At 41.9% G+C, this 25555-nt stretch overlaps 1 protein-coding gene across 6 annotated transcripts in view; it reads left to right on the top strand.

The window, feature by feature from the left end:
- Window positions 1-20182, top strand: part of RAPGEF4 (Rap guanine nucleotide exchange factor 4) — a 497448-nt gene extending 477266 nt beyond the window's left edge. For all 6 annotated transcript variants that reach the window (XM_077448013.1, XM_077448014.1, XM_077448015.1 and 3 more), the window contains 2 exons: window positions 8032-8086; window positions 12629-20182. In XM_077448013.1, coding sequence (XP_077304139.1) covers window positions 8032-8086; window positions 12629-12756 — 183 coding nt within the window. In that variant the 3' untranslated portion in view covers window positions 12757-20182. The remainder of the gene's footprint in view (window positions 1-8031; window positions 8087-12628) is intronic.
- Window positions 20183-25555: the final 5373 nt, after the last annotated feature.

Genomic DNA, 25555 nt, shown 5'->3' on the forward strand with positions numbered 1-25555 from the left:
TCCAGTATTTTTAGATAACATACTGCTTTCATCTTGCCATCATTTTTGACCAAATTTCCTGTGCCTTTGTAGCTCACACGTCCCCAAAACATCAACGATCCACCTCCGTACCTTTCATCATAGGCCTTGTTGACTCCTTTCCATTTATGGTTGTGACCAAAAAGCTAGATTTTGGTCTCATCACTCCAAAGGACTTTTTGGCAGAAGGTTTGAGGCTTGTCTCTGTGCTGTTTGGCATATTGTAAGCGGGATACTTTGTGGCATTTGCGTAGTAATGGCTTTCTTCTGGCGACTCAACCACGTAGCCCATCTTTCTTCAAGTGCCTCCTTATTGTGCATCTTGAAACAGCCACACCACATGTCTTCAGAGAGTCCTGTATTTCACCTGAAGTTATTTGTGGGTTTTTCTTTGCATCTCAAATTATTTTCCTGGCAGTTGTGGCTGAAATTATAGTTGGACTACCTGACCGTGGTTTGGTTTCAACAGAACCTCTCTTTTTCAACTTCTTGATTAGAGTTTGAACACTGCTGATTGCCATTCTCAATTACTTGGATGTCTTTTTTTTATCGCTTTCCTGTTTTATACAGTTCAACTACTTTTTCCTGTAGATCCTTTGACAATCCTTTTACCCCATGACTCAGAATCCAGAAACGTCAGTGTAGCTAGATGAAAGATGCAAATGTCTGTCAGGTGTCCAGAAACTCATTGACCTTGCATACACACACACTAATTACAAACAAACAGATCAAAGGTAAGGATGGTTACCTTTAATAGCCATTCAAACCCCTTTGTGTCAACTTGTGTGCATGTTATAAGGCCAAAATCACCAGGGTATGTACATTTTTGATCAGGGTCATTTGGGTAGTTTCTGTTGTGATTATAATTTAAAAAGAGTAAACACAGTTGATTGATAATAAATGTCTTCAGCCAAACACTAACCATGAGCGAAAGAAAAGTTTTTGTGTTATCATTCATATTCTCTGAAAACTGGCCAAGAAATCATAAATTCTGCCAGGGTATGTAAACTTATGAGCACAACTGTAGCAGTAGTTTTTACTTAATAAAATCAAATGACAAAAGGGGTGGAGCTTGTGTAAAATGCCATCATTATTTTGATGTACTTAGGGCAGCATGATCTCCAAATACAGACTATGGAGACACAGCATCAGGCTACAGGGTAGAGGGTCACAACTTGGAGGACTTTGGGGTCTACTCTGTGTATCTTTGATTTCATCCCTATTAGTATAGCAATCTATTTTTTGTTGTGCATAAGAACATTTTTAAATCTGCATTCCAAATTTCCAAAGAGCCCTATGTTTCTGATTTTGTTATTGCTATTGTTTTTGTGTGTATCTGTTTGTTTTGCACTAAGAATAGTTGCTATGTTTTAAAATGAGTCCAGTATAGTAGATCTCTGGGGACTCATATCTATGATGTTTCAGTTTTTCCGTATTTTTTTATCCGAAATTCCAGTTCTTTAAATATATTCTAAAGATATTATCCAATTATTAAAGTTGATTACTTCACTTTGTAAACCCAAAATGCAAAAACTTTATTTGCAGTAGACTCTAAAAAGAGAAAAATTAACTAAAATAAAAAAGTTAAATAAGACGAGAAAAAACCTCCATATATGAAAATAAACTGAAATTTAAATGTGAAAGCAACGAGTGGTAGTGATTGAAAGCCCACATTTATCTTTAAATACATTTCCATGTTCTGTGTATTGTATATTCATGCATATAAGATTTGCTGCCTTTCTCCTTTGCCATGCCTCTCCACTTTACCTTTACCTTTGAGCTCTCAGAGGTCATGGTTGATCAGTAGTAGTTGATCAGTAGTAGTGGCAGAGCATACTATCATCCTTGGCACTTCCACTTATGTATACTACTGATCACAGTCAACCTTGAAGAGCTGCCATTTAAAGCCTAGTACACATGGACCAAACCGGCCAATATTCGGCCCATGTGTATGGCAGGCGGTCCAACAGAAGCTGGCCATTCAGTCGGCTTCTGTCGGATGAGCATGCTGAAAAATCAGCAGCCGACTGCCTCCCGATCAGGACTCTCAGCCAATGGCAGAAAGCCCTGACCAGAGTGTTCTGGCGGGGGGCTGCCCCCCTGTCAGAACACAATAGCTCGGGGGGGGGGGGGGGGGGTTAGTATTTTTCAGTTTGTTTATGCCCCCCAAGATTTTGAGCACCAGCCGCCACTGCTGAGAATGCATTGTATTCAGTAGTTAAAACCCCTGTAGTGTGCAGTGGGGGCATCTGCTCAGCACAGAACTCAGAAGATTGCGGCAGTCATTGTAGTAGCGCCAACTTCTTTGGTGATTGGTAGCTTCCCCAGTGGTCTCCCAGGTATCAGATAGGCATACTTACATTGTACAAAGCTGAGCAATGAAGGAAAATAAGATCATACCTAGAGTCCAACTTTAAAGATTCACACATTTTTATACAATCATTAAGAAAGCCTGACCACATAATGTGAAGTTGGGGTTTCCCTTTAACCACAGCAAGGAGATCACCTTCTATGGACTTGGCAAAAAAATTTTTAAGAAAAAGTTAAAGCATTAGAGAAGTAGTAAGCCTAGCTTATGTTCCATCACCAGGGTATATGCAGCACTGAATATCATTTTGTCACTTTACATCCATGACAGTCATGAACCTGATATATCCTTAGTGAGCTTGTGAATATTTATAACAATTATGAGGTCATGGCATAGGCTTTAAACTGTGGAGATCTGGGGTTACACTGTACCACGTCCCCTGCACAAGACTCTATCTAACTAGTGGGAGGTTATAAATAGCCATCTGATACCGACAGCTGGTGGATATTGTAACAAGTAGTTATACAATATGTTATTATAATTAGCAGCGTGAGCAAAACAGTACAGAATGAAACTGGAAACCAGCGAGTGAGTAACACTTATCTTTAATTGTATGTTTCTTTCCTCTGAACTTGAGGCATTATTTATACCAGGTCTAGGTTATTAAAGAACTCCTGAGAGAAGGTTTATAAGGAAAAGTGAGCACACTACATTAAAGGGCTAGTCAGTGTTAGTTTTGGGTAGAAGCTGGAAGGACTTGTTTAGACTTGTGGTTCAGGGGGGTGGTAAAAACATGTGGCTAAGCTACATTTTTACTTCTCCCCAAACCTTCTCCCTCCCTTGAGGTACATCCAAAGCTGGTCCGGCCCCTATCTCGGCCTCTGCTCGCTGAGAGGCTGATAAAGGAAAGAGAAAGGCGCCTCTAAGTGCAGTGGTTAAAATATTTATTACAGGCACAATGGGATTAAAAACACAAGATGGTAAGAGGTCATATGCATACAATGATTTGTTCCCATGCGGATCGCTGTAATCCTCGTCTGTCTTGGGTAGAGAGAGATAGCCATCCTGCACCTGTCAGAGTCCCTAGTGATGTGGATTGGCAAGGAGGTGAAGATGTGACGAGGTGCCCTGGGTTCTGGAACCAGGCTGGAATGCACGCGGCCGATTGTAACAGCAGGTGAAGGTGGTAGGTAGTAGCGCGTTTCGGTGCATGCACAGCTCCTTCGTCAGACCCCCATGGTCGCTCGACGGACTTATGAGAGGTGAGGGGGAGGAGAGAAGGGTTGTTGTCTGCTGATAGGCTGGGGTAAAGGAGGGGAGGAGTACCCAGCCTTTCTCTCCCTCTTTGCTGAGAGGCTGAGCCAGCCTCTCCCACACCCTCCAGAGCCCAACACTGCAGTGAGCGTGTGGGGGGGGGGGGGGGAGCAGACAGCAGTGACTGAAAGTCACAAGCTCTTTTCTCAGGGAGAACTGAGTGATCAGCGATTCTTAATCGCTTGGTTCTCAGTCTTAGAGCCGGTGGGGGACAGATGCAGCATCCACCTAGGTAAGTATGATTTTTAAATAAGAAAAATGCCCATACTTCTCTTTTCTCTTTTAAATGGAAAAGGCAGCAGATGTTTACATGTATTTGACAGCAATGTTTTGTCCTCCCTCTCGCGTTTAGACGGCAGTAAGGCCACCGAAATGTGACCCGGTGAGACAAATGCAATGCACACGGTTGCAGCAAGGTGGTGCAGCATTTATGGGGTTAAAACAGGCAGTGAGGAGGTCACATAGTGCCTCTTCACCATTTTTCAACACTTCTGAAAAGCGTTCCGACCACAAATCGCATTTAAGAGGTGCGGCAATCTTGCTGTATGTCTAAATCTAGACTAAATCTGAGTGCACAATATAAGAAAATCGAGCAAATGATTGTCTGGTTTCCTTGATGTTTCAAAGCAAGTGGAACCCGAGAATGGCACTAATTGTACAAAAATTCCCAAGCGACATAGGCTTTTTTTGTTGTTTGACATAGAAACATTGTATCGTAAATTATTGTTTATCGTTTTAGAGAATGTACAGTATTTTGTATCTAATTTTGTACAACAACAGTACGTATTAAACAAAAAGCGTTAGTTCTGTTCACGTTTGAGAAAAATGTTAGGGTTTGCCCAGTGGCAACTGGTACTTAAGATTTTTTGGGGGGTGGCAAACAAACCCCCCCACACGCACTGCTGACACCCCTGCCCTAAACCCCCCCCCCCCCCCAAGCGGGAGATGTTGTCTGTACCCATAGCACAGCCCAGAAACAATATGTGTGCTTTTTGATTTTTGTTATACTACTTAAAACAAACTGACACTAACTGACACCGATACTAATTAAAAAAAATATCCTGTCCAAATAAATACTGACTCTGCCCCTGATCTTTGATCCTGACCCAAACACTAACCTTGGCACTGACCTTGATTAAAGTTTGATATAGGTTTTTTTTTGTATTTTTAATATTTTTTTTTTATTATTATTTTATTTTATTTTTACATGCACTTTTTTTTTTATGTAAGGAAAGAGAGAGATGCAATGTATTTCTCTCCTCCATTCACAGAGAAAACAAGGGGTGGACTTCACAGTGACTGATCACTGAGGTAGATAATCAGAGCTATCACAGTGATCAGGTGACCCGGAGTTGGGTGTTCCGGGTCCCAATCATTAGTATGGGGTCCAGGGCTCTTGGTTTTTTGATTTAAAAAATATAAGATCCCTCTGATGCATTGGAAGCTCTCTGCGGACCATGACATTTGCTGTAGGATGCGACTAAGAAAATGCCAGGAAAGACCTACTAGAAGAGCTGAACTTTATTTGGGGTTAATCAGAGGCGCTTTAAATGATGGCAGGTGTGTACTGACTCCTATTTAACATGAGTTTATGATGTGATTGCTTAATTCTGAACACAGCTATATCCCCAGTTATAAAAGGGTGTGCACGCTTATGCAACCACATTATTTATTTTATTTTATTTTTTTACTTCCCTCCAGTGTTGCCAAACCCCTGAAATGAAATTCACTGGCAGGATGCCAAAATTTACAAACGGCACAAAATTTATACTGGCAAAAATCCCGAAATTTACTGGCAGAGCTGCATTTTTTACTGCCACTGAAAGAAAGTACCTAAAATGACAGTTTTCACTGCTAAATTGTGCAAATATCAATATTTAAACTATACACATATAGCTAGTGCTATTAGCAATGCGTTTAAGTTAAACAAAAGCAAAAACCAACTTCCTCCATTTACATGAAGGTAAGGTTACTGTAGCCCAGCCAACACAGAGTTTCCCCTTACATCAGGGTCTGCAGGATTCCCCTTTACAGTGAAACAGAACTCTTATGTACAGGGGAACTCTGATGTAAGGGTGGGGCCCTATTGACCTGAGACCAGCTTCCGCAGCGTGAATACACTAAGGTAAGGGGGGGTGGGTGTGTTACTAATATAAGGGGGAAACTTTGTATTAGTGCCCCCTTACATTATTGTATTCACTCCTCCCTTACATCAGCAATCCCCCTCAGACTGGCCTGGCGGCACTGTTACTGACCTCCACCCAGGTGCACCGTGCAGGGCTCGGTCTGACGGCTCCAGCTTAGTGGCTCTGGTTATATTCTATAGTCTCCTCTCCACAGTCCACACGTCTGATTTTTCTCGGGACCCCCATCCAGGACGGTGTCCCCACTCTTGACTCTTCTTCAAACTCACCCTCAGAAACTGCAGAGATGATACAGGAGGTGGAGGACAGAAGCTACGGACAAGGTACAGGAGATGTGGGACAGAGGCTGTGGACGTGGTACAGGAGGTGGGGGATAGAGGCTGCGGACATGGTACAAGAGGTGGGGGACAGAGACTGCGGACATGGTACAGGAGGTGGGGGACAGATGATGCGGACATACTACAGGAGGTGGGGGACAGATGCTGCGGACATGGTACAGGAGGTGGGGGACAGATGATGCGGGCATACTACAGGAGGTGGGGGACAGATGCTGCGGACATGGTACAGGAGGTGGGGGACAGATGATGTGGACATACTACAGGAGGTGGGGGACAGATGCTGCGGACATGGTACAGGAGGTGGGGGACAGATGCTGCCGACATACTACAGGAGGTGGGGCACAGATGCTGCGGACATACTACAGGAGGTGGGGGACAAAGGCTGTGGACATGGTAGGTTCCTCCTCTGCCCCCCTTCAGTATCCTTCTGTGCCCCTCCAGTTCACAGGCTTTGACAGTGTCCTCCCCTCCTCTCCTCTCCTCTCCTTTTGCTCTGCTCCTCCTCGGCTGCTGTGGCGGCTAGTAGCAAGGCAATGGCACCGCCGCGCCGAGAATGAATACCGCTGCTAGTGCTACAGGTACAGGCTTCCATTTAAAAATGGCAGCAGACGGCTACAGGAAGTGGGGGAAAGGAGGCGACTGTAGGAAATTACTGATGCAGTGGTCAACATGAACACACCTGTGGAAAAGTAGGGGAATCCTGAAAATATAACCTGCTGTGGATTTGAAAACCACTGTGTTCACGCTGACAACGAGTTTGAAATTGTGCGAGTTCAGCTGAACTCGCAATATTTCATATCCACATCAGTTTGACTTCGGGAGTGATTTCAGAGACATCTGTGCAGATTCCTGCACAGATGTCTATTGAAATCACATCTGAAGTCGGCAAAAGTAGTACAGAAACTACTTCTGGGAATCTATGGGGCATTGCAAAGTCAGCATCGCACCCATTCGCACGGTGTCACTGCTGGCAATGGCCGCCGATTTGGCATGCGATTTGACATGTCAAATCGCATGCCAGATTGCATCAATGTGAACCTAGGCTCAAATCTGCTGAGCTAAGCAAAACCTTTTCCAGTTGTGCTGCCTGCCCTAGGTCACAGAATTGTCCATGTACTTCTAAGGGGAAATCAGGTGACAGGAGCACACAGACAGAGAACAGCAGGTGCTGTTAAAAGAGGAAATTGCACATTAGCTGTATTAGTTATATGGCATGACTGGAAATACAGGTAAATCAGATTAAAGCAGATTTCCTGGCCAATATAAAGAGTAAGAATTGGAAGCAAGTCAGTCTCCGTTATGTAGCACACAGCTGTAGTTCCTGCATATTTCTGGAAATAGGGCAGATCCTCCTAAAACCTAAATGAATCACTCTATATGGTACAAAATGTCTATAATGGGAGAGAAGCCCAGACTGTGTGTGCTATATGTCCACATCCTAGCAAATCATGTACATGTAGGGCACATGTAGAGCCGCAAGTAAACGAATGGATGAAAAAGGACAAATGATCCACATGTGTAAAAGGGACCTAGGGGAGCGGTTGCTTTATTTTCTTATCAAAGAATGTGTATTTCTGCCTATCCAGATCTAACATTTACACTACTCTGCCACGCAGCACAGTCTTGTCTTTCCTACCCTGTGACTAGACAGTGAAATGAAAAGCAGCACACTGATGAGCTTATCTCTCTGTCACTCTCCTCTCTCCTCTAATCGGCATGTTCCCTGAACTGGAGCACAACTGATTGGCTCCTTGGGAAACTAACTTGGGAAACATTGATAACAGAACCAAATGGTACCTTACAATTATAAAGAGTTCCGCTAAAACAGTACAGCAATACTGCAAATATATCACTGCCTTTGTTTCAAACAAGTGAGATTAATATTAGGACAATGAATTGTGTTTTTCAGCGTATGATTGCAAACACCGTCAGAACAATGAGATACTGCCGGAGCGTGCCCTTCAGTAAGTTGTATTTTTCATCAAGGTTATTATGTACGAGCGTAGAATGAGAGATAAAGCATTTTATGGCTCTGTTTAAGTATGTATCATAATGGCTTTATTATCTATTCTATATGCACTGTCACTGTGTCACAGTCATAATTAGCATGTTATGGTAAAGTGATTCTATAAAACTCAGCTCTGAATTTAAATGATCAAAACAGACCATAAATTAGATTCCAGCACAAGCCGGCTTTGTCAAGTTAAACTTCTAAATAGAAGAATAGATTAAATTTCTTTTATAGCATTTATATCATGTCAGCTTGTTAATTGATACTGTACATTAACACTGATTCACTTGATTGGTGTTTATCTCCCTGTGATATACTTCTTTGAACTACAGATGTAACACAGAGGCTTATAACAGTTGTTAGCTACAACTTTGCCATGTCATCTCACAGTCCCAGTTTTGGTGGGACTGTCTCAGTTTTATTAGGACTCGTTGAGTTTTTAAGTATAGTTAACAGAAAAAGACTGTGCAGACTCAAGGATTGTTAGAACTTTGACATGTTCTCTTCATAATGCTTAACTATAAAGTCTGAGGATAAGAACAGAAAAAAATGTCTAATTGGTACCATCATAGCAAAAGAGTTAAATTATGGGATTTTATAGGTGCAAAATTGGTATTACACAAACTATTGTTAAAATTACATAAACTTCGATTAAAAACATTGATGCACTGATTCAACTACTGTATGTATTCTATAAACAAGTAAAAATGACATCCCATCACACTTTTTCTTCTACGTGTTTCGCCCATCTTAGCTTCTTCAGGAAAATGTGTGACAGGGATACTAATAGACAAGAATCAAAAAACAGCACAAGAAATCAGTCAACATGTGGAAATATACAAAAAACATACTTAAGCGCTATTAAAGCGGAGGTTCACACAAAAATGGAACCTCCGCTTTTCAGAACCCCCCCCCCCCTCCTCCGGTGTAACATTTGGCACCTTTCAGGGGGTGGGGGGTGCAGATACCTGTATAATACAGGTATTTCCACCCACTTCCGGATTTAGAATCCCATAGGAGTCACGCCCCTTTCCCCCCCCCCCCACCCCCCGCTGTCTCCTGGGAAACACACAGGTCCCAGGAGATAGCAGGGACCAATTAGGACACGCATGCACAGTGGGGAACTGGGAAGTGAAGCCGCAATGCTTCACTTCCAGATCCCCTCACCAAGGATGCTGGCGGCAGCTGGTGAGAAACTATGGGATAGATTTATGGAATTTTTATTGATTTATTTTCCTTTACTAGTAATGGGGGCGATCAGCAACTTAGAGCGAGACTGCGACATTGCGGAGGACAAATTAGACACTAAGTGACACTTTTTGGGGACTAGTGACACTAATACAGTGATCAGTGCTAAAAAATATGCACTGTCACTGTACTAATGACACTGGCAGGGAGGGGGTTAATATCAGGGGCGATCGAAGGGTTAACTGTGTGCCTAACGTGTGCTTGTGTACACTATGTGAGGTGCTTGTACTATGGGAAGGCAGAGATCCATGTTCCTGACAGGATCACAACCTTCCCTTCTCACAGAACAGCGATCTGCCTTGTTTACATAGGAAACGATCGGCGAGTCCCAGCGGACATCGCATCTGCCAGACTCGCTGATTGGCCCCAGACCCGGAAGTGCAGGATCACGCACAGGTAAGTGATCCTGCCCAGGAGAACCTTGCCGCCATATATATGCAGTATATGGGCGGCAATCTAATTTGTAAATATAGTTTATGTCATTTTAACAGTAGTTTGCGTAATACTAATTTTGCACATATAAAATCCCATCCTTTAACTCTTTTGTTAGCACTTTTTGAGCTATGAAGTCTTGGTTATCCCCTTCCTACCACCTGGTGTAATTTCCTGGACTTCCTGATCACGTGAACACTGTGATTGGCCACAGTGATCACATGACTGTGAGCCAACCTTACCGTCTCCCAATCATAAACAGTGACTGGGAGCTGGTGGCAACAACTCAGTCGCAGAGCTGGGGGCACGCAATTGAGCGCGCTCCCATAACAGAACTGTGACGCTGACTTTACACTTATATGTGGCAGTGCAGTGGAAAAGCCTATTGTCTTGTTGCCACTTTTTTGCTTATGGCTAGCAGTAAGGAAGTAATAAACAATATACACCACCATTTAGACTGCACAAGTTGCTTAAACAATCATGGTCATTGAGCTTCTTTGAATCAGGTAATCAAGTCAAAGATCCAGGTCGGCTGTTCCAGCCAAATCAATTGCAACTTTGACCTGGTCTGCTTTAAAGTTGTATGACCGCACAATTGTCATTCAGCGCTGAGAGCTGAAAATTGGTCTGAATAGGAGGGGGGTTTAAGTTCCCAGTAAGCCAGTGTTTAATAAGGGGTTAAACATGAACATTTTATTAAAAAAACTTTTTTTACTTGTCAAGTGGTTTTAACTGGCATCATTTGCAGATCTAAGTTCATCCCCTTGATCTGCAGATGAATGAACAGAATGATACAAAAGTAACAATATGTTACTTTCTATCTTTGCATAATTGCATCTGTAGCAATGTTGTTTTTAAACACAGGTTGATACACTAAAATTGGAGTGTGCAAAATCTGGTGCAGCTCTGCATAAAAACCAATCAGCTTCCAGTTTTTTGTTTTTTTTTGTCAAAAGCTTAAAGTGGTTGTAAAGGCAGAAGCTGTGAGGGCACTCAACAGGAGGGTGACAACGAGGGACCTGAGAAGAGGAGGACCTGGGCTGCTCTCTGTAAAACCACTGCACAGAGCAGGTAGATATAACATGTTTGTTATTTTTATAGAAAAAAAAGGAGACTTTGCAATCACTTTAATTGAACAACCTGAAGTTAGAAGCTGATTGGCTACCATGCACAGCTACACCAGATTTTGCAATCTCCAGTTTTAGTAAATCGGCTCCTTTCAAACTTCTTTTTTGAGAGCTACAGCTGTCGACTTTTCTACTCATGATTAATTAAGAGGAGTGCCAACAAAACCCTAAGGCTACTTTCACACTGAGGCGCTGGGCGCGCTGGCGGTAAAGCAGCGCTATATTTAGCGGCGCTTTACCGTTGTTTTAGCTGCGCTTTTTCGGCCACTAGCGGGGCAGTTTTAATCCCCGCTACCGGCCGAAAAAGGGTTAAAACCACCCGCAAAGCACCACTGCAGCGGGGCGCTTTGCAGGCGGGTTTGGAGCGCAGCCCCATTGTTTTCAATGGGAAGGGGCATTTTAGGAGCAGTAAGTACACCGCTCCTACAGCGCTCCAAAGATGCGGCTTGCAGGACATTTTTCAGCGTCCTGCAAGCGCACCACTCTAGTGTGAAAGCCCTCGGGCTTTCACACTGTAGAGACAGCAGCGGCTGTTTGAGGGCGCTTTGCAGGCGCTATTTTTAGCACTCTAGCGCCTGCAAAGTGCCTCCGTGTGAAAGGGGCCTAAAACAAGTGTAAAACACTAGGTTGCTGCTCCTTTCACAGTGAACCTGTTATCATGAACTCAAAAATATAAAAAGGGCGCAACCTTAAAATTGCAACAAAATACAGGGAAAAATAAGTGCACATGAATTAATACAATACAACATATACAAAAGTCTATATAAATAAAGTGAGTTAATGAAAAAGGAAAAAAAACAAGAAAAACAAAAATATAAATGTGTGTCCAAAACCAAAATCAATATCCAGTCACCATTTTCATAAAAAATATGAATATAAATATAAAAGTAGACTTCTCTACTGAGTATACAGTAATGCGTCTTTGAATAAACACTGCTGACAATTGCTGGAACCTGGGGAGGGTGGGGTCCCAGCAGTGGGGCAGAGAGACTGGACATGCTACACGTGCCCTGTATGCAATTCATTTTTTTGTTTGCTAAGTGCACAGTATTTTGCCTTTAGTACATCAACCCTTATGTCCGCCAACACGGCAGACAGCGATGGGGTTGATTTACTAAAGGCAAAAAGACTGTGCACTTTGCAAGTGTAGTTACTTCAGAGTACATTTTGACTTTCATCATCCAATCATCTGCAAGCAAAAATGCTGTTTTGTTTTTGTTTGTTTTGTTTTTTTACTTTCCGTGCATGCAATTGGGTATATTTTGCAAAGTGAACCTTCGTCTTATTTACTTAGCTCTGCCTTTAGTAAATCAATCCCAATAAGATATTTTATCTCAACAATTATTAAGCAGAGAGGCTAAGTGATTATTCAGAACGTCATCCAAAATACAAATAAAGCTATGTTTTAGGTAGCATTATATATTTTTAATGCTGAACTCTAGGAATTCAGCCACATTCTACAAATGTACTAGCTTACTGTGTGTTAAGTCCAGTGAGGAGCATGCTAGCGACAAGAAAACTTGTAGACCTATGAAATTCCCATCAAAACCTACTATACAGCAAACGCTGCAATAACTACAATGAATAATGAAATGACAACAAATTCAAATTGCTATTATTTTTTACCCATTTGAAGATAGCTGTATTTTATGCACAGCAATTTTAAAAAAAAATGTTTTTACCACCAGGCCCTGATGCTTCCCTTGTTAACAAAAATCACCAGGATGTTCGAAATTACGTACGGCAGTTTAACGTCATTGACAATCAGAGGATATTATCGCAGATGTCACATCGGCTAGAACCGCGGCGCACCTAAAAAGGAAGTCCGTAATCAAGGATGTTCTTTTCATGACAAGCACTGTGGCAATTATTAAGTTTTATACTTTTTCTTAGTTCCACAGTCTGATCATATGACCTGTGAATATTGTACATATTTTATGTAGTGACTGAAAAATACACCAATGCATAACGGTTATACAGCTACTGTACTTAGGGTTGTGATGTAAAATTATACGTTGATGGCAGCTACAGAGTTGTATATTTCAGTTATTCAAGTTACAAGATGTCCAGTCATCTTTCTGGGGCCTATTAGAACAATGATCTGATTGGTTGCAATGGATGACTGAACTTTGCGCATTGCTACGTTTTATCGAAGGGTCCACCTGCATTTCTTTTTAGATTCATGCTAGTGCCCTGAATCATTCGCTATCTCATACAGTATCTCTCAGGGACTCTACTGGCAAAATATCTAGACAGGACAACTATTTTAAACAACGTAGAGTGCAGCTGTGAAAATGCCCAAAGATAATAGATGACAATCTTCCAATCTGGCCATTTTTACCTGGATTGGGAGAAGATGTCATTCCACAGCTCTCACCACCATCAGTATCTCCTCCTGAATACCTGCAAAACTGCCAATCAGTCTCCGGAAAAGAGATCTGCTGCAGTTAGGCTGTCTAACATATAGATACAATCCAACCACCCCCAGGCAACAGAGCCACACAGACTTGCAAGCTTGGTGCACCTTCGGCTGAACCAACCAAGCTTGCAAGATACTGATGCATTTATCCCAATGGGGATTGAAATACCATGCCGCAGCCCCATGTCAAGCACCTGGTGCACAGTTGCCACACAGTTCAATGGACTTCAATGGTCACATTGGGCTTTCAGAGTTAAATCTGGCACACCACAAAGCATCAAATCCACAGTAATGTAAATGGACCTGATTGTCCACCATGTAAATTTGTAAATAAGTGGTCACGGGCAAGAAAAATGCAGATCAACCGCTTGTTTTTACTGGCCTCATGCCCCCATTTGTGACCTCACTTTAGGCTGGATTCACACCTAGGCATTTTTAGCTTTTTGCATTTTGCAGATTTGCACTACAGAACGTGTTCCATAGGAAACCATGTTAAATGGACTGCAGTGCAAATCTGCAAAATGCAAAAAGCGCTAAAAATGCATAGGTGTGAATATAGCCTTAGTGCTTGGGTAGATGTGTGCAGCAAATGCAGATCAGCAGATTACCACTTACCTTTTTTGGTGTAGTATGGGTGATGGTTCTGAGGCTGCAATTAAATTGTTTTGTGTTTCTTTGAATGCATCCTATTGAGATCCTACTGAGATGAACTTGCATTCATCTCAAGGAAAAGGAGGTCACACTCAGCCCTTAGCAGCCTGCTCTATTACATTTTTATTCAGTACCTATTAAACAGGGCATGCTGCACCTGTGTTCATAACAAAGAATAAAGTAGATATAAACCCAACAACTAGTTTCATATAAGCTTTAATATTCTAAAGTAATATACAGCCATCATTAAAATAATACCTGTGATCCTGCCATGTAGGTTCTTCTTCAGGCACTTCCTTTAATACAATGACAAATGTCTCCCAATTGTGCATCTGTGTTGTTTCCCTATAACACGCACTTCTGCAATGGTGTGAACTGAATCCATAAGACTCAAGGAAAATTGCCTTGTCAATGTGTTGAGTAAGGCTGCTCAGTACAGCCCAATGCATGAAGTATGAACAAGTCCTTAGGCCTGGTTCACACCTATGCATTTTTTTGTGCGTTTTTAGTTTTGCAGAAACACACTACAGTCCATTTAACAAGGTTTCCTATGGGTCACGTTCACATCTGTGCATTTTCTGGAAAGGGCCAGGGATTTTTTTCTGGTTTTGGTTCCATAGACTTTAATGAATCAAAAACGTGTATAAAAAAATGCAAAATGCACCTATGCAAATGGTAACCTGCATAGGTGTGAACCAGGCCTTAGGCTTGATGAATTTTACTGCTTTTTGCATTTTGCAGATTTGCACTACAGCCCATTTAAAATGGTTTCCTATGGAACACGTTCTGTAGTGCAAATCTGCAAAATGCAAAAAGCACTAAAAATGCATAGGTGTGAATCCAGCCTTAAAGTCTGTGGGCCTTGATTGATTGATAGCCAAGCAGCTAGACTTTTTAACGCGTAAAAAATTGAGCGCTCAGGCAACTACATTTTTTAATAAGGAGATCACTGACACTGCCCGCATATTACTCTGATGACAGATATACTTTGACTGCTTCCCAGCAAGCTTTCCCTCTTGAAAAAGAATCCAAGGCAGGCAGAACATACAGACTCCTACAGGCTTGGATACAGAACTGTATTCACTGTCTGTATGAACAGACCCTGTAGTCTGTGTTTTCCAGTTCAGACAGAACCACAGATAAAATAATTAGTAGGGCATTTTAAATATTAGTGATATTTTTGGTAGTGTGAAAATTACAGTTTGTGGTCTTGGCACACTAAACACATTTAACTCCAAAAAATGTGATCTTTCTGGTTTAATGACATAGCGGGAGTGAGCTACTACGTCCATGTATAACCCAGAATAACCATTTCCTGTATTGTTACACAATCATTCAACTTCCGTCTTCTTAGCCTGTGTAAATAAATGTATTCCTTAAATGTCTGCATCTCACAGTGATGAGTAACATAGCAAAAAGTAGGTGCAGCATTCCTGAGTGTGATGTAACTTGGGAAAGTTTTTCATTAATAAACACCATTAGTCACATTACTGGCATGAGTGTAAGCACTACTACAAGAGATTTGGTAAGGTATTCTCAGAGACCAAAATCTGCTACGGAAATATGAATCACCCTTTAGCAATTCAGTGGATAATTAAGGACTGGGGCTTCGAAAATAACATAGTTTAATGTACTGGAGTGAGCATTTAGATATCACATTTTAGCATAATGAGTGATAAAACATGATTTCTGATTGCTTACTGCTGAACACTGATTTTTATGCTGTTATATTACATGGAGCTCCAGGTAGTTCCTAAATGTGTTCTGTGCTCTGGCATAGCCATTTTCAACAATGGTTCCATAGAACCCTAGGGTTCCTCCAGAGATTGCTAAGGGTTCCCTATCTGATGGAGCCCACATAGTTCCAGGTCCAGCTCCACTTTGTAGAACCAGTGGGATTACTATAAGGGGGCATTTTTCTCCCTGACCGCCTTTGTATGGGGATTTTTCCCTATGATCCCTAATAAACTAATCTTAGCATCGCTAAAAAATACACAGGTTATATGGGACTTTGTGTGCACCTCCTGGGTGTAATTAACAGATACAAATACTGTGTATAAAAGCATAACATGTTTATTTTTATTGAGAATATTACAAATAAATAAATAAGTTTAAAAACATATCCACAAGTCAGTCATCCGAGATGGTTACACACCATGCATCGCTTCAGAAAAATCACCTATTCTGCTGCTCTGTAGCCTTTGCACATGAAGTAGGTGCTGGCTAAGCTTGCAGCAGAAACATGAAGGAAGAAAGAAGTCTGGATGGCCGCACTCTGCAATTGCCTTTATTCCATATAATGAAAGCAGTATATGTAGCAAAGTTGTGGGCCCCTCAAGGCCTAATGGTGACCCCCACAGTTAGGGACAGCTGACATCCTTCTGTGTTGAGTGGGTTGCAAGGCATTGTGGGTGTAATGCAAGATGAAAGGGTAGATGCCAGACACTTTTAGAATGGAAAAAATAGAATTATTGTCTCTTAAACAGAACTGTGCGAGAAAGGGTTAGGGCCAGGACACCCTTAGGTAGATGCAATGTTAATTGACAGACTCCGATACTTCTATAGGAAGACAGCTATACAGGTGAAGGCATCCAGCCGGACACCACTTCTTTATAGGTAGGACTGCGGGCTCCTATGGCAACAATCATGTAGCTGTTACTAACGGCAATTAAATTCAACTATTTGCAACACGAACAGTTCTCAGCTTTCCCCACACTCTCTCATTGTGTGTCTTCACTCAACGAGCTCCCAGTCTCGCTCACTAGACTTCAGATCCACTAGCCACTGGATCCCCTGAGCTATTCCACTTTAGCACTCAGTAATTTCCTCAAGCATCACCTCCGCTTGCCTGCATAGTCCCAGGCTTGGCACTCACAGATACTCCTCAAGCTTCACCCCCACTGACATGCGGCAGAACCATTACTTCCTTCTGGTTGGACTACAAGCCCGCAGTCCCAACCTTGCGCTACTTCTGGGTAGGCTCTAAAATAGCCTAGCAGTCAGATGTTCCCGGGATAGGCCTTAGGCTTCTGGCCTAGCAGCCCGGGGCAATAAAACACATGTCCACTCAGACAGTCATTCAGATGGCACAGAGCCCCAATCACCTGAATAAATAGGCTCTCCCAGCAGGCCATGGGACCCAAGAAAATCCCTGCCCATTGGCTGAGATACCCCATTTAGTCATAATCTGTCCTTGCTATGCCTTTGTTTTATCCAATGTCACCAGGTACCTGGCCACCTAGTGACAGAAGAGATAAGTGCAGCAATTCCAGAATGCCAGGGGGAAATCAACTGATCTCCTAACAACTGGCCAAGGCAACTATCACCTGGCAAATAAATTTAATAGCAGCCCTGCCTAAACAGGGTGCTACATATACAAACACAAATAAAAGATCCTAATACCTATTAACCTAACAATTGGAAGGCATTGACAGATGATAGGATTTACCACATTGGAAAGCCCATCACCTGTTTAGCCCAAAATGCTAAAATAGTAAATACATTTAAGATCAAAAATTTAATGTATGTGTGTGTATATATATATATATATATATATATATATATATATGTATATATATATATATATATATATGTATATATATGTGTTTATATCAAGAATCTTATGTCTGATATTAAATGAAAGATTAAATCTGAGACAAAATTATGTTAAAAGATAATATTAAAAAATAAAATAATGTACCAACAAAGTTGACATACAAAACTCAAAAAAAATCACACGTGTGCACATGGACAAATCTAGACCAAAGCACTAATTTATTGTCACCGAGGAAAAATATATGGAGAACCCATCCTTCAAAGAAAGGGAGACAGAAACCAACCACATTAACCTCTAAGCCTAAAATGGATTGTTATCAAGAATTTCAGAAAAATTATCAAGGTACAAATAAAAGGAAAAAAGAAAAGAAAAAAAGAAATTGAAAAAATAAGGCAGGATAACAATTGAAAAAAATATTTCAAAATTGAAAAAATATATCAAAATAAACAAATAAATGAATACCTGATGAATGCTTCACTCATAAAAATGGGTGACGTCCCATTCAAATTTAAGGCCCGCCGGCTTTAAATTCAATATCCAATAGACCTCTTTTTTTGCAGAGCATCCTGAATTTGTCACCACCCTTTTTGGTGGCAGTACCTTCTTGTTCCCCTATATATATATAGACTGGTTACATTCCTGGATTCTGTTAAAGTAGGGCCAATGAGTTTCATGGGCTGACCCGCTTCTTCAGGGCCTTGCATGGCCCGTGTTTGCCCGTGTTTGCCTGGAGACATCAGGGTAGATCCATATGAGGGCTCCCTCAAAGTCAGTCAGGCCTTTCGCCCATGCCGTAAGATCTCCTCCTTAATGGTGAAGAAGTGAACGCTGCAGAGAATATCTCGTGGCAGATCTGAGGTATGTGGGCCTTGTGGAGATGAGGAAGGTGTCGTGGGGCCCGGTACATGGTGAACCCTGTCCAGCTCTAACTCAGAGGTGGGGCTTGCCCAGAACCTGGTTCAAAATAGCTACCACGGTTGCATGGAGATCTGGACCCATGGTAACCTCAGGGATGCCGCAGAGGCGGCGACTATTTCCCCTGATCCTATTTTCCCCATCATCTAACTGCAGTTGGACCTCAACAAGATGCTGGCGGAAGGCCTGGTGCTCTGTCTCCAGGGTGGTAATGTGGTGGTGGTGGTGGAGGATTCTAGGACGGTCACCCTCTCCTCAACCGTATCCACCTGCTGGCGGAGATCATGGAGCTCCTGCATGATAGCATTCACAATGCAGGCTGCAATGACATAAGGTCCTGCTTAGTGGACAAACATGCTACTATATCCTGGAGGGAGCCCTCTGAATGGCCACCTGACCTCCTGTGTTCTCAGAGTCTGGCTTTAAGTCTGAGTGCGGGATAGCTGGGGACAGCATAGGGGAGAACGGCCTATCCGCAAGTGATGGCAAGTCACCTACCACTGCAGACCCTGCCTGTGTACCATTTTTACTTGTGGAGGTGGTGTTGCTCGCCGGGGAGAACGGCCTATCCACAAGTGATGGCAAGTCACCTGCCACTGCAGCCCCTGTCTTGGTACTTTTTTACTTGTAGAGGTGGCGTTGGTCGCTGGGTTGACTCGTGGTGGCGCTATCTTGGTCAGGGCAGCGGGAGAAGAAACAGCGTGCTGCCTCAAGAAGTAGTGGGTGATTTTGAGTCCCCTCTGCTCCCCTGTGGTCAGCGGGTGTTTGCGGTCCCCGGGCATGAAAGAGCAGCTCATCTGTACAGTCCAACGGGTGATTCTTGGCTCTTTCCCGTGCAGAGCTCCAGAAAGCACATCCTCACGCTTCCATTTCTAAGCCACGCCCCAAAGGTAAAATCTTTTTGACTTTAGAGCCACTTCTATAGCTCTCTAAAATTTGTATTTTTGCTTCTGTGATCACACTTCCTGTTAGAGGGTGGCGATGCTCATACAATGATGAGTTGCAATGTATTCTAGTCTGGATTTCTGTGTTACTACAAATACATAGAAATATTCAGAAGAATAAAACAGTTCCAGTCCTGATTTGCTCATCCCTACTTACAGCTGAGGTCCCCTAGAGCTCTTTCATTATAAATATGTAGACAGAAGCACAATCGATAGAAATGTGTATTCCCGCATCCTGTGCAATCTTCTCTGGGCATTACAACTGGATTACATATTCACTGCATTGCACTGTAGCTATTTTACCACTGATATTGTATACATTTCTGTGTTCTAGCTTCCATGTTTTATCTGCTTTCCTAGTGATTTTCACATAGGGACTGCCAAATGTGTCATCAACAAGAAAATGTACTTCCACATTGGTTGTGGCAGTTCCTTTGTGTAGGACCATATTTACACCGCCTGTTCTTATTTATTTCATTTTTTTTGTTCCTTTATTTATTCACTTCTATGTTGAGCATTGTGCCAAATTGTTTTGCTCTATTTATTAAACTGGCATGTAACTGATGAATGTTTCAATGTTCATTTCTGTGTATATAGAAGAACTGTAGAGTTGGTGTGTGTGTACAGTACATACAAATGACATATATACCAACACATGCATTAAATACTTATTTTCTTGTCATAGGTTAAAAAAAAGACTGTATTATTTTTTGCTGTACATATAAAACACTTATTCGATTAAAATGTGATAAATTTACTCTGGATTTCTGTGTTTTCTGGCATTTGGGTTTATAATAAAGAACCAGTAAAACTAAAGAAAAGCAAATTTTTGTGCAAAAAAGTGATGAAGAGGAAGGGGTGGATGGTGACACAATTACCACCTTGTCCAATCACAGAATGCCTTGTATTAATTCAAAAAAATACAAGGGGGTTGATTTACTAAAACTGCAAAGTGCAAAATCTGGTGCAGCTCTGTGTGGAAGCCAATCAGCTGCTAACGTCAGCTCCTTCAATTTAATCTTTGACAAAAAAAAACCCTATTCCTTTCTATACACTGCTGCTCTAAATTTTGCACTCTCCAGTTTTCGTAAATCAACCCCAAGATGTTCTGTGAATGGTGGAGGTGCTGAATGAGTGACCCCTTGTGGTGAGTATACAGAGGCAAATTGCTCCAGCAGCTCTGACAAGAGACAAGAGACAAGAAATGACTGAATATAGCACAGGCTAAAACAGCCAAACATCCCCCCCCGGTTCGGTGTGCATGAGAACATGCGAACCGGCAAAAAATTTGTTTGAACACGCAAACGTAAAATGGAGGCGTATTTAAAAAAAAAAAAATCGGTCCATCGGCGGAGTGAGAGAAGAATATGAATGGACTTCGTGGGACATTTTTTTTTTTTAAATAAAGGACTTGTCCCAAGGTGTGTCTTGTGTTTTTTTTTAACATTTTGACACTTTTTTTGTGATATGGTAAGGGGTACAATGTACCCCTTACCATTTCAAACAGGGGGGCAGGATCTGCGGGTCCCCTTGTTAAAGGGGGCTTCCAGATTCTGATAAGCTCCCCGCCAGCAGACCCCCACAACCACTGGGCAAGGGTTGTGGGGGTGAGGCCCTTGTCCCCATCTACATGGGGACAAGGTGCTTTGGGGGGCTACCCCAAAGCACTCTTCCAATGTTGAGGGCATGTGGGCTGGTACGATTCGGGGGGCCCTCTCGTCCCCCCTCTTTTCCTGCTGCCTGCCAGGTTGCTTGCTCAGATAAGGATCTTATATGGATTTTTGTGGGGACCCCCACGGCATTTTTTAAAAAAATTTTGGCGTGAGGTTCCCCTTAAAATCCATACCTGAAGGGTCTGGTATGGATTTTGAGGGGGACCCCTACGCCATTTAAAGAAAAAAAAATTGGCGCGGGGTTCTCCTTAATAGCCATACCAGACCTGAATTGCCTGGTATGAGTTTGGGGGGACTCCCACGCAAATTTTTTTTCATTTTTAGTTGGGGGTTCCCCTTAATATTCATACCAGACCCAAAGGGCCTGGTAATGGACTGGGGGGATCCCATGCCGTTTTTTTCAATTACTTTTATCTATATTTCCAGGACCCGACAATTCATTATAGCCGCAAATAGTTTTAACTGACTTTTTTTCCCATTTTGTGCAGAGACTGTTCTAAACATGAGAAAAATGCGCCCCCCCCCCCTCCCCGGGTACGAAATTTAAAGGAATATTTCACTTTTATTGTTTTACTTTAAGCATTATTAAAGACACTGCTCTCAAAAAAAGGCTGTTTTTAAAACTTTTTTTGGGATTGATACATGTCCCCTGGGGCAGGACCCAGATCCCCAAACACTTTTTATGGCAATACTATGCATATAAGCCTTCAAAATTAGCACTTTTGATTTCTCCCATAGACTTTTAAAGAGTGTTTTGTGGCTTTTGAATTTGCTGCGAACACCCCAAATTGTTCGCTATTCGGCAAACAGGCAAACACCCGATGTTTGAGTCAAACTTGCGTTCGACGCGAACATTGGGCTCATCCCTACAGGAGAGCACACCGTGGTCAGTTCTCTAGCTATACTGAGAACTCAGCCTGCTTTCCTCCAATGATCAGACTTGCCTTCCCTACACAGCCTTTCACTGGAAAGATCAGTGTACTGCTGCTTCTCCTCTCCCAGCTCCTATGCAGCTGAGAACAGAGGGAATGCGATCACTTATAAAAAAAGTGTACATAGAAGACTGCAAGCAGGCAGGTAGTTTTTTTTTTTTTTTTATTGAAAAGACATATGTATCCTTTGCAATAAAGAGTCTGCCTGCTTCTATTTTTTTTTTTTTTTTTCATTTTAAACTTTATTTCCGCTTTCACCAACAGATTTGTGGTGCTAGGTCCTATCTAAAAAGTCCATTCAATTTCTATAAAGTCTGTTGGTCTCCCCCATCCTAATTGTTGGTAAATCTAGCCAGCAGCTGTTCACAGCTGGATTGGTTAGCAATGCTAAAGATATTCCAGAAATGAGGAAGCAACCTGGATAAGTGGCGAAAGTTCTTTAACATTTCTAAAAAACGACTGGCTGAATGTGACAAACTATAAGCTATAGGTTTGTACTGATAATGTTTTGGCGAGTATGAGTACCAACACTTGTGCTCAAGTACTCGCTGATACCAATTACCGATACCTTTGCGGTGTGATTTAAGCCTATACAATATGATTGTGCTCAAATCACACTGTAAAGAATTGTGGGGGTGGTGCTTATAAGCAAATGAAAATAAGATGTTGAAATATGTAAGTAGATGCACTTTAATCAATGTAAAGAGGTGTTTGGTGTACTTTAATTTGAGCACTCACACTACACAGATACATTCCACGGACACACAATTATATACTGCAATGTAATGCGCCAAACGTACAGTGATGCACAGAACTATATGGCGTTAAACTGGCAGTAAAGCACACAAAAGTAAATGGTGTTAAACTGGCAGTAACGCACAAAACTATATTGCATTAAAATGGCAGTAACGCACACAGAACTATATGGAGTTAAACTGTCAGTAACACACACAGAACTATATGGTGTTATACTGGCAGTAACACACACAGAAGTAAATGGCGTTAAGCTGGCAGTAATGCACAAAACTATATGGCATTAAACTGGCAGTAATGCACACAAAACTATATGGTGTTAAACTGGCAGTAACACACACAGAACTATATGGCATTAACCACTTCAGCTCCGGACCAATAAACACCTTAAGGACCAGAGGTCTTTTTGCAATTTCGCACTGCGCTGCTTTAACTGGTAATTGCGCGGGCATGCAATATTGCACCCAAACGAAATTTGCGTCCTTTTCTTCCCACAAATAGAGCTTTCTTTTGATGGTATTTGATTGCCACTGCGATTTTTTTTTTTTGCGATATAAATGGAAAAAGAGCAAAAATTTAGAAAAAAAAAGATATTTTCTTCTTTTTGTTATAAGAAAAATCGAATAAACTAAATTTTAGTCATACATTGAGGGCAAAATTTATTCAGCCACATGTCTTTAGTAAAAAAAATGTCAATAAGCGTATATTTTTTGGTTTGCGCAAAAGTTATAGCGTCTACAAACTAGAGTACATTTTCTGGAATTTACACAGCTTTTAATTTATGACTGCCTATCTCATTTCTTGAGGTGCTAAAATGGCAGGGCAGTACAAATCCCCCCCAAATGACCCCATTTTGAAAAGTAGACACCCCAAGGAAATTGCTGATGGGTATGTTGAGCCCATTGAATATTTTTTTTTTTTTTCCTAAGGGATTGAATAATGACAAAAAAAAATAAAAATTTTTTTTACAAAAAGTTGTCACTAAATGATATATTGCTCACACATGCCATGGTTATATGTGGAATTGCAGCCCAAAATATATTCCGCTACTTCTCCCGAGTATGGGGATACCACATGTGTGGGAGTTTTTGGGAGTCTAGTCGTGCACGGCACCCCGAAAACCAATCACCACCTTCAGGATTTCTAAGGGTGCAAATTTTTGATTTAACTCCTCACTATCTATCACAGTTTTGAAGGCCATAAAATGCCAAAATAGCACAAAACCCCCCAAAATGACCCCATTTTGGAAAGAAGACACCCCAAGCTATTTACTGAGAGGCATGTTGAGTCCATGGAATATTTTATATTTTGCCACAAGTTGCGGGAATATTACAAACTTTTTTTTTTTTTGCACAAAGTTGTCACTAAATGATATATTTCTCACACATGCTATGGGCATATGTGAAATGACACCCCAAAATACATTCTGCTGCTTCTCCTGAGTACAGGGATACCACATGTGTGGGACTTTTTGGGAGTCTAGTCGCGCACGGCACCCCGAAAACCAATCACCACCTTCAGGATTTCTAAGGGTGCAAATTTTTGATTTAACTCCTCACTACCTATCACAGTTTCGAAGGCCATAAAATGCCAAAATAGCACAAAACCCCCCCAAATGACCCCATTTTGGAAAGTAGACAGCCCAAGCTATTTACTGAGAGGCATGTTGAGTCCATGGAATATTTTATATTTTGCCAAAAGTTGCGGGAATATTACAAACTTTTTTTTTTTTTTGCACAAAGTTGTCACTAAATGATATATTGCTCACACATGCTATGGGCAGAAGTAAAATTACACCCCAAAATAAATTCTGCTGCTTCTCCCGAGTACGGGGATACCACATGTGGGGGACTTTTTGGGAGCCTAGCCACGTACGGGACCCCGAAACCAAGCACTGCCTTCCGGATTTAAATATAAAATGCTACCAAAAAACCTGTTAGCGATGGCAGGGATCAGGCCTGACTCTGCGATCGCTGCAGTTATGTGTTTAGTGTTTTGTAAGTGACAGTGATCGATCGATACTGCACTTGGGTGGGCTGGGCAGAGGGGCAAAACGCAGGTGCTAGCAGGTATCTGGGCTGATCCCGCTAACAATGCGTTTTTTTGGAACCCTAAACTGCTGGGGACGCTAGTATAGATCTGATCAGATCAGATATTGATCTGTTCAGATTCTATAGCACTACGGGAGGTGTATGCTTTGCGTGTGGGTGTTAGCGGTACTGGCACTAACCTAGCGCTGCCTGGGGCGACGCAGACCCTGACCCTAAAACCTAATTGATATCACCCGCCGGGTGATCAGGGGGTTAAACCTTTATTGGGTAATAAATGGTGGGTGCCCTGTTGCTATAAAAAACAAACTAACCAGAGTCACCCGTAACACTTATACGGTGATCAGTGGTGAAAGGGTTAACTAGGGGCAATCAGGGGGTTCAAATTTTTATTAGGTAGTATATGGGGGTCCCTGGCGCTATATAAAAACCTGACGGGGAACCTAAATAACTAACTGGCTAACCAGCGTCACCAGTGACACTTATACTGTGATCGCTGGTAAAAGGGGGTGAAAGGGTTAACTAGCAGCAATCAGGGGGTTAAAACCATTATTGGGTAGTATATCGGGGTACCTAGCGCTATAAAAACCTGGCGGTGAACCTAAAAAAATAACTAGCTACCTAGCGACACTAGCGACACTGATGCAGCGATCAGAAAAATTATCACTTAGTGACACTGGCAAAAGGGGGTGAAAGGGTTAACTAGTGGCAATCAGGGGGTTAA

Source organism: Lithobates pipiens, unplaced genomic scaffold, assembly GCF_037356315.1.
Source record: "Lithobates pipiens isolate NorthernLeopardFrog02 unplaced genomic scaffold, aLitPip1_a1.2 Scaffold_22, whole genome shotgun sequence".
Classification (NCBI taxonomy): domain Eukaryota; kingdom Metazoa; phylum Chordata; class Amphibia; order Anura; family Ranidae; genus Lithobates; species Lithobates pipiens.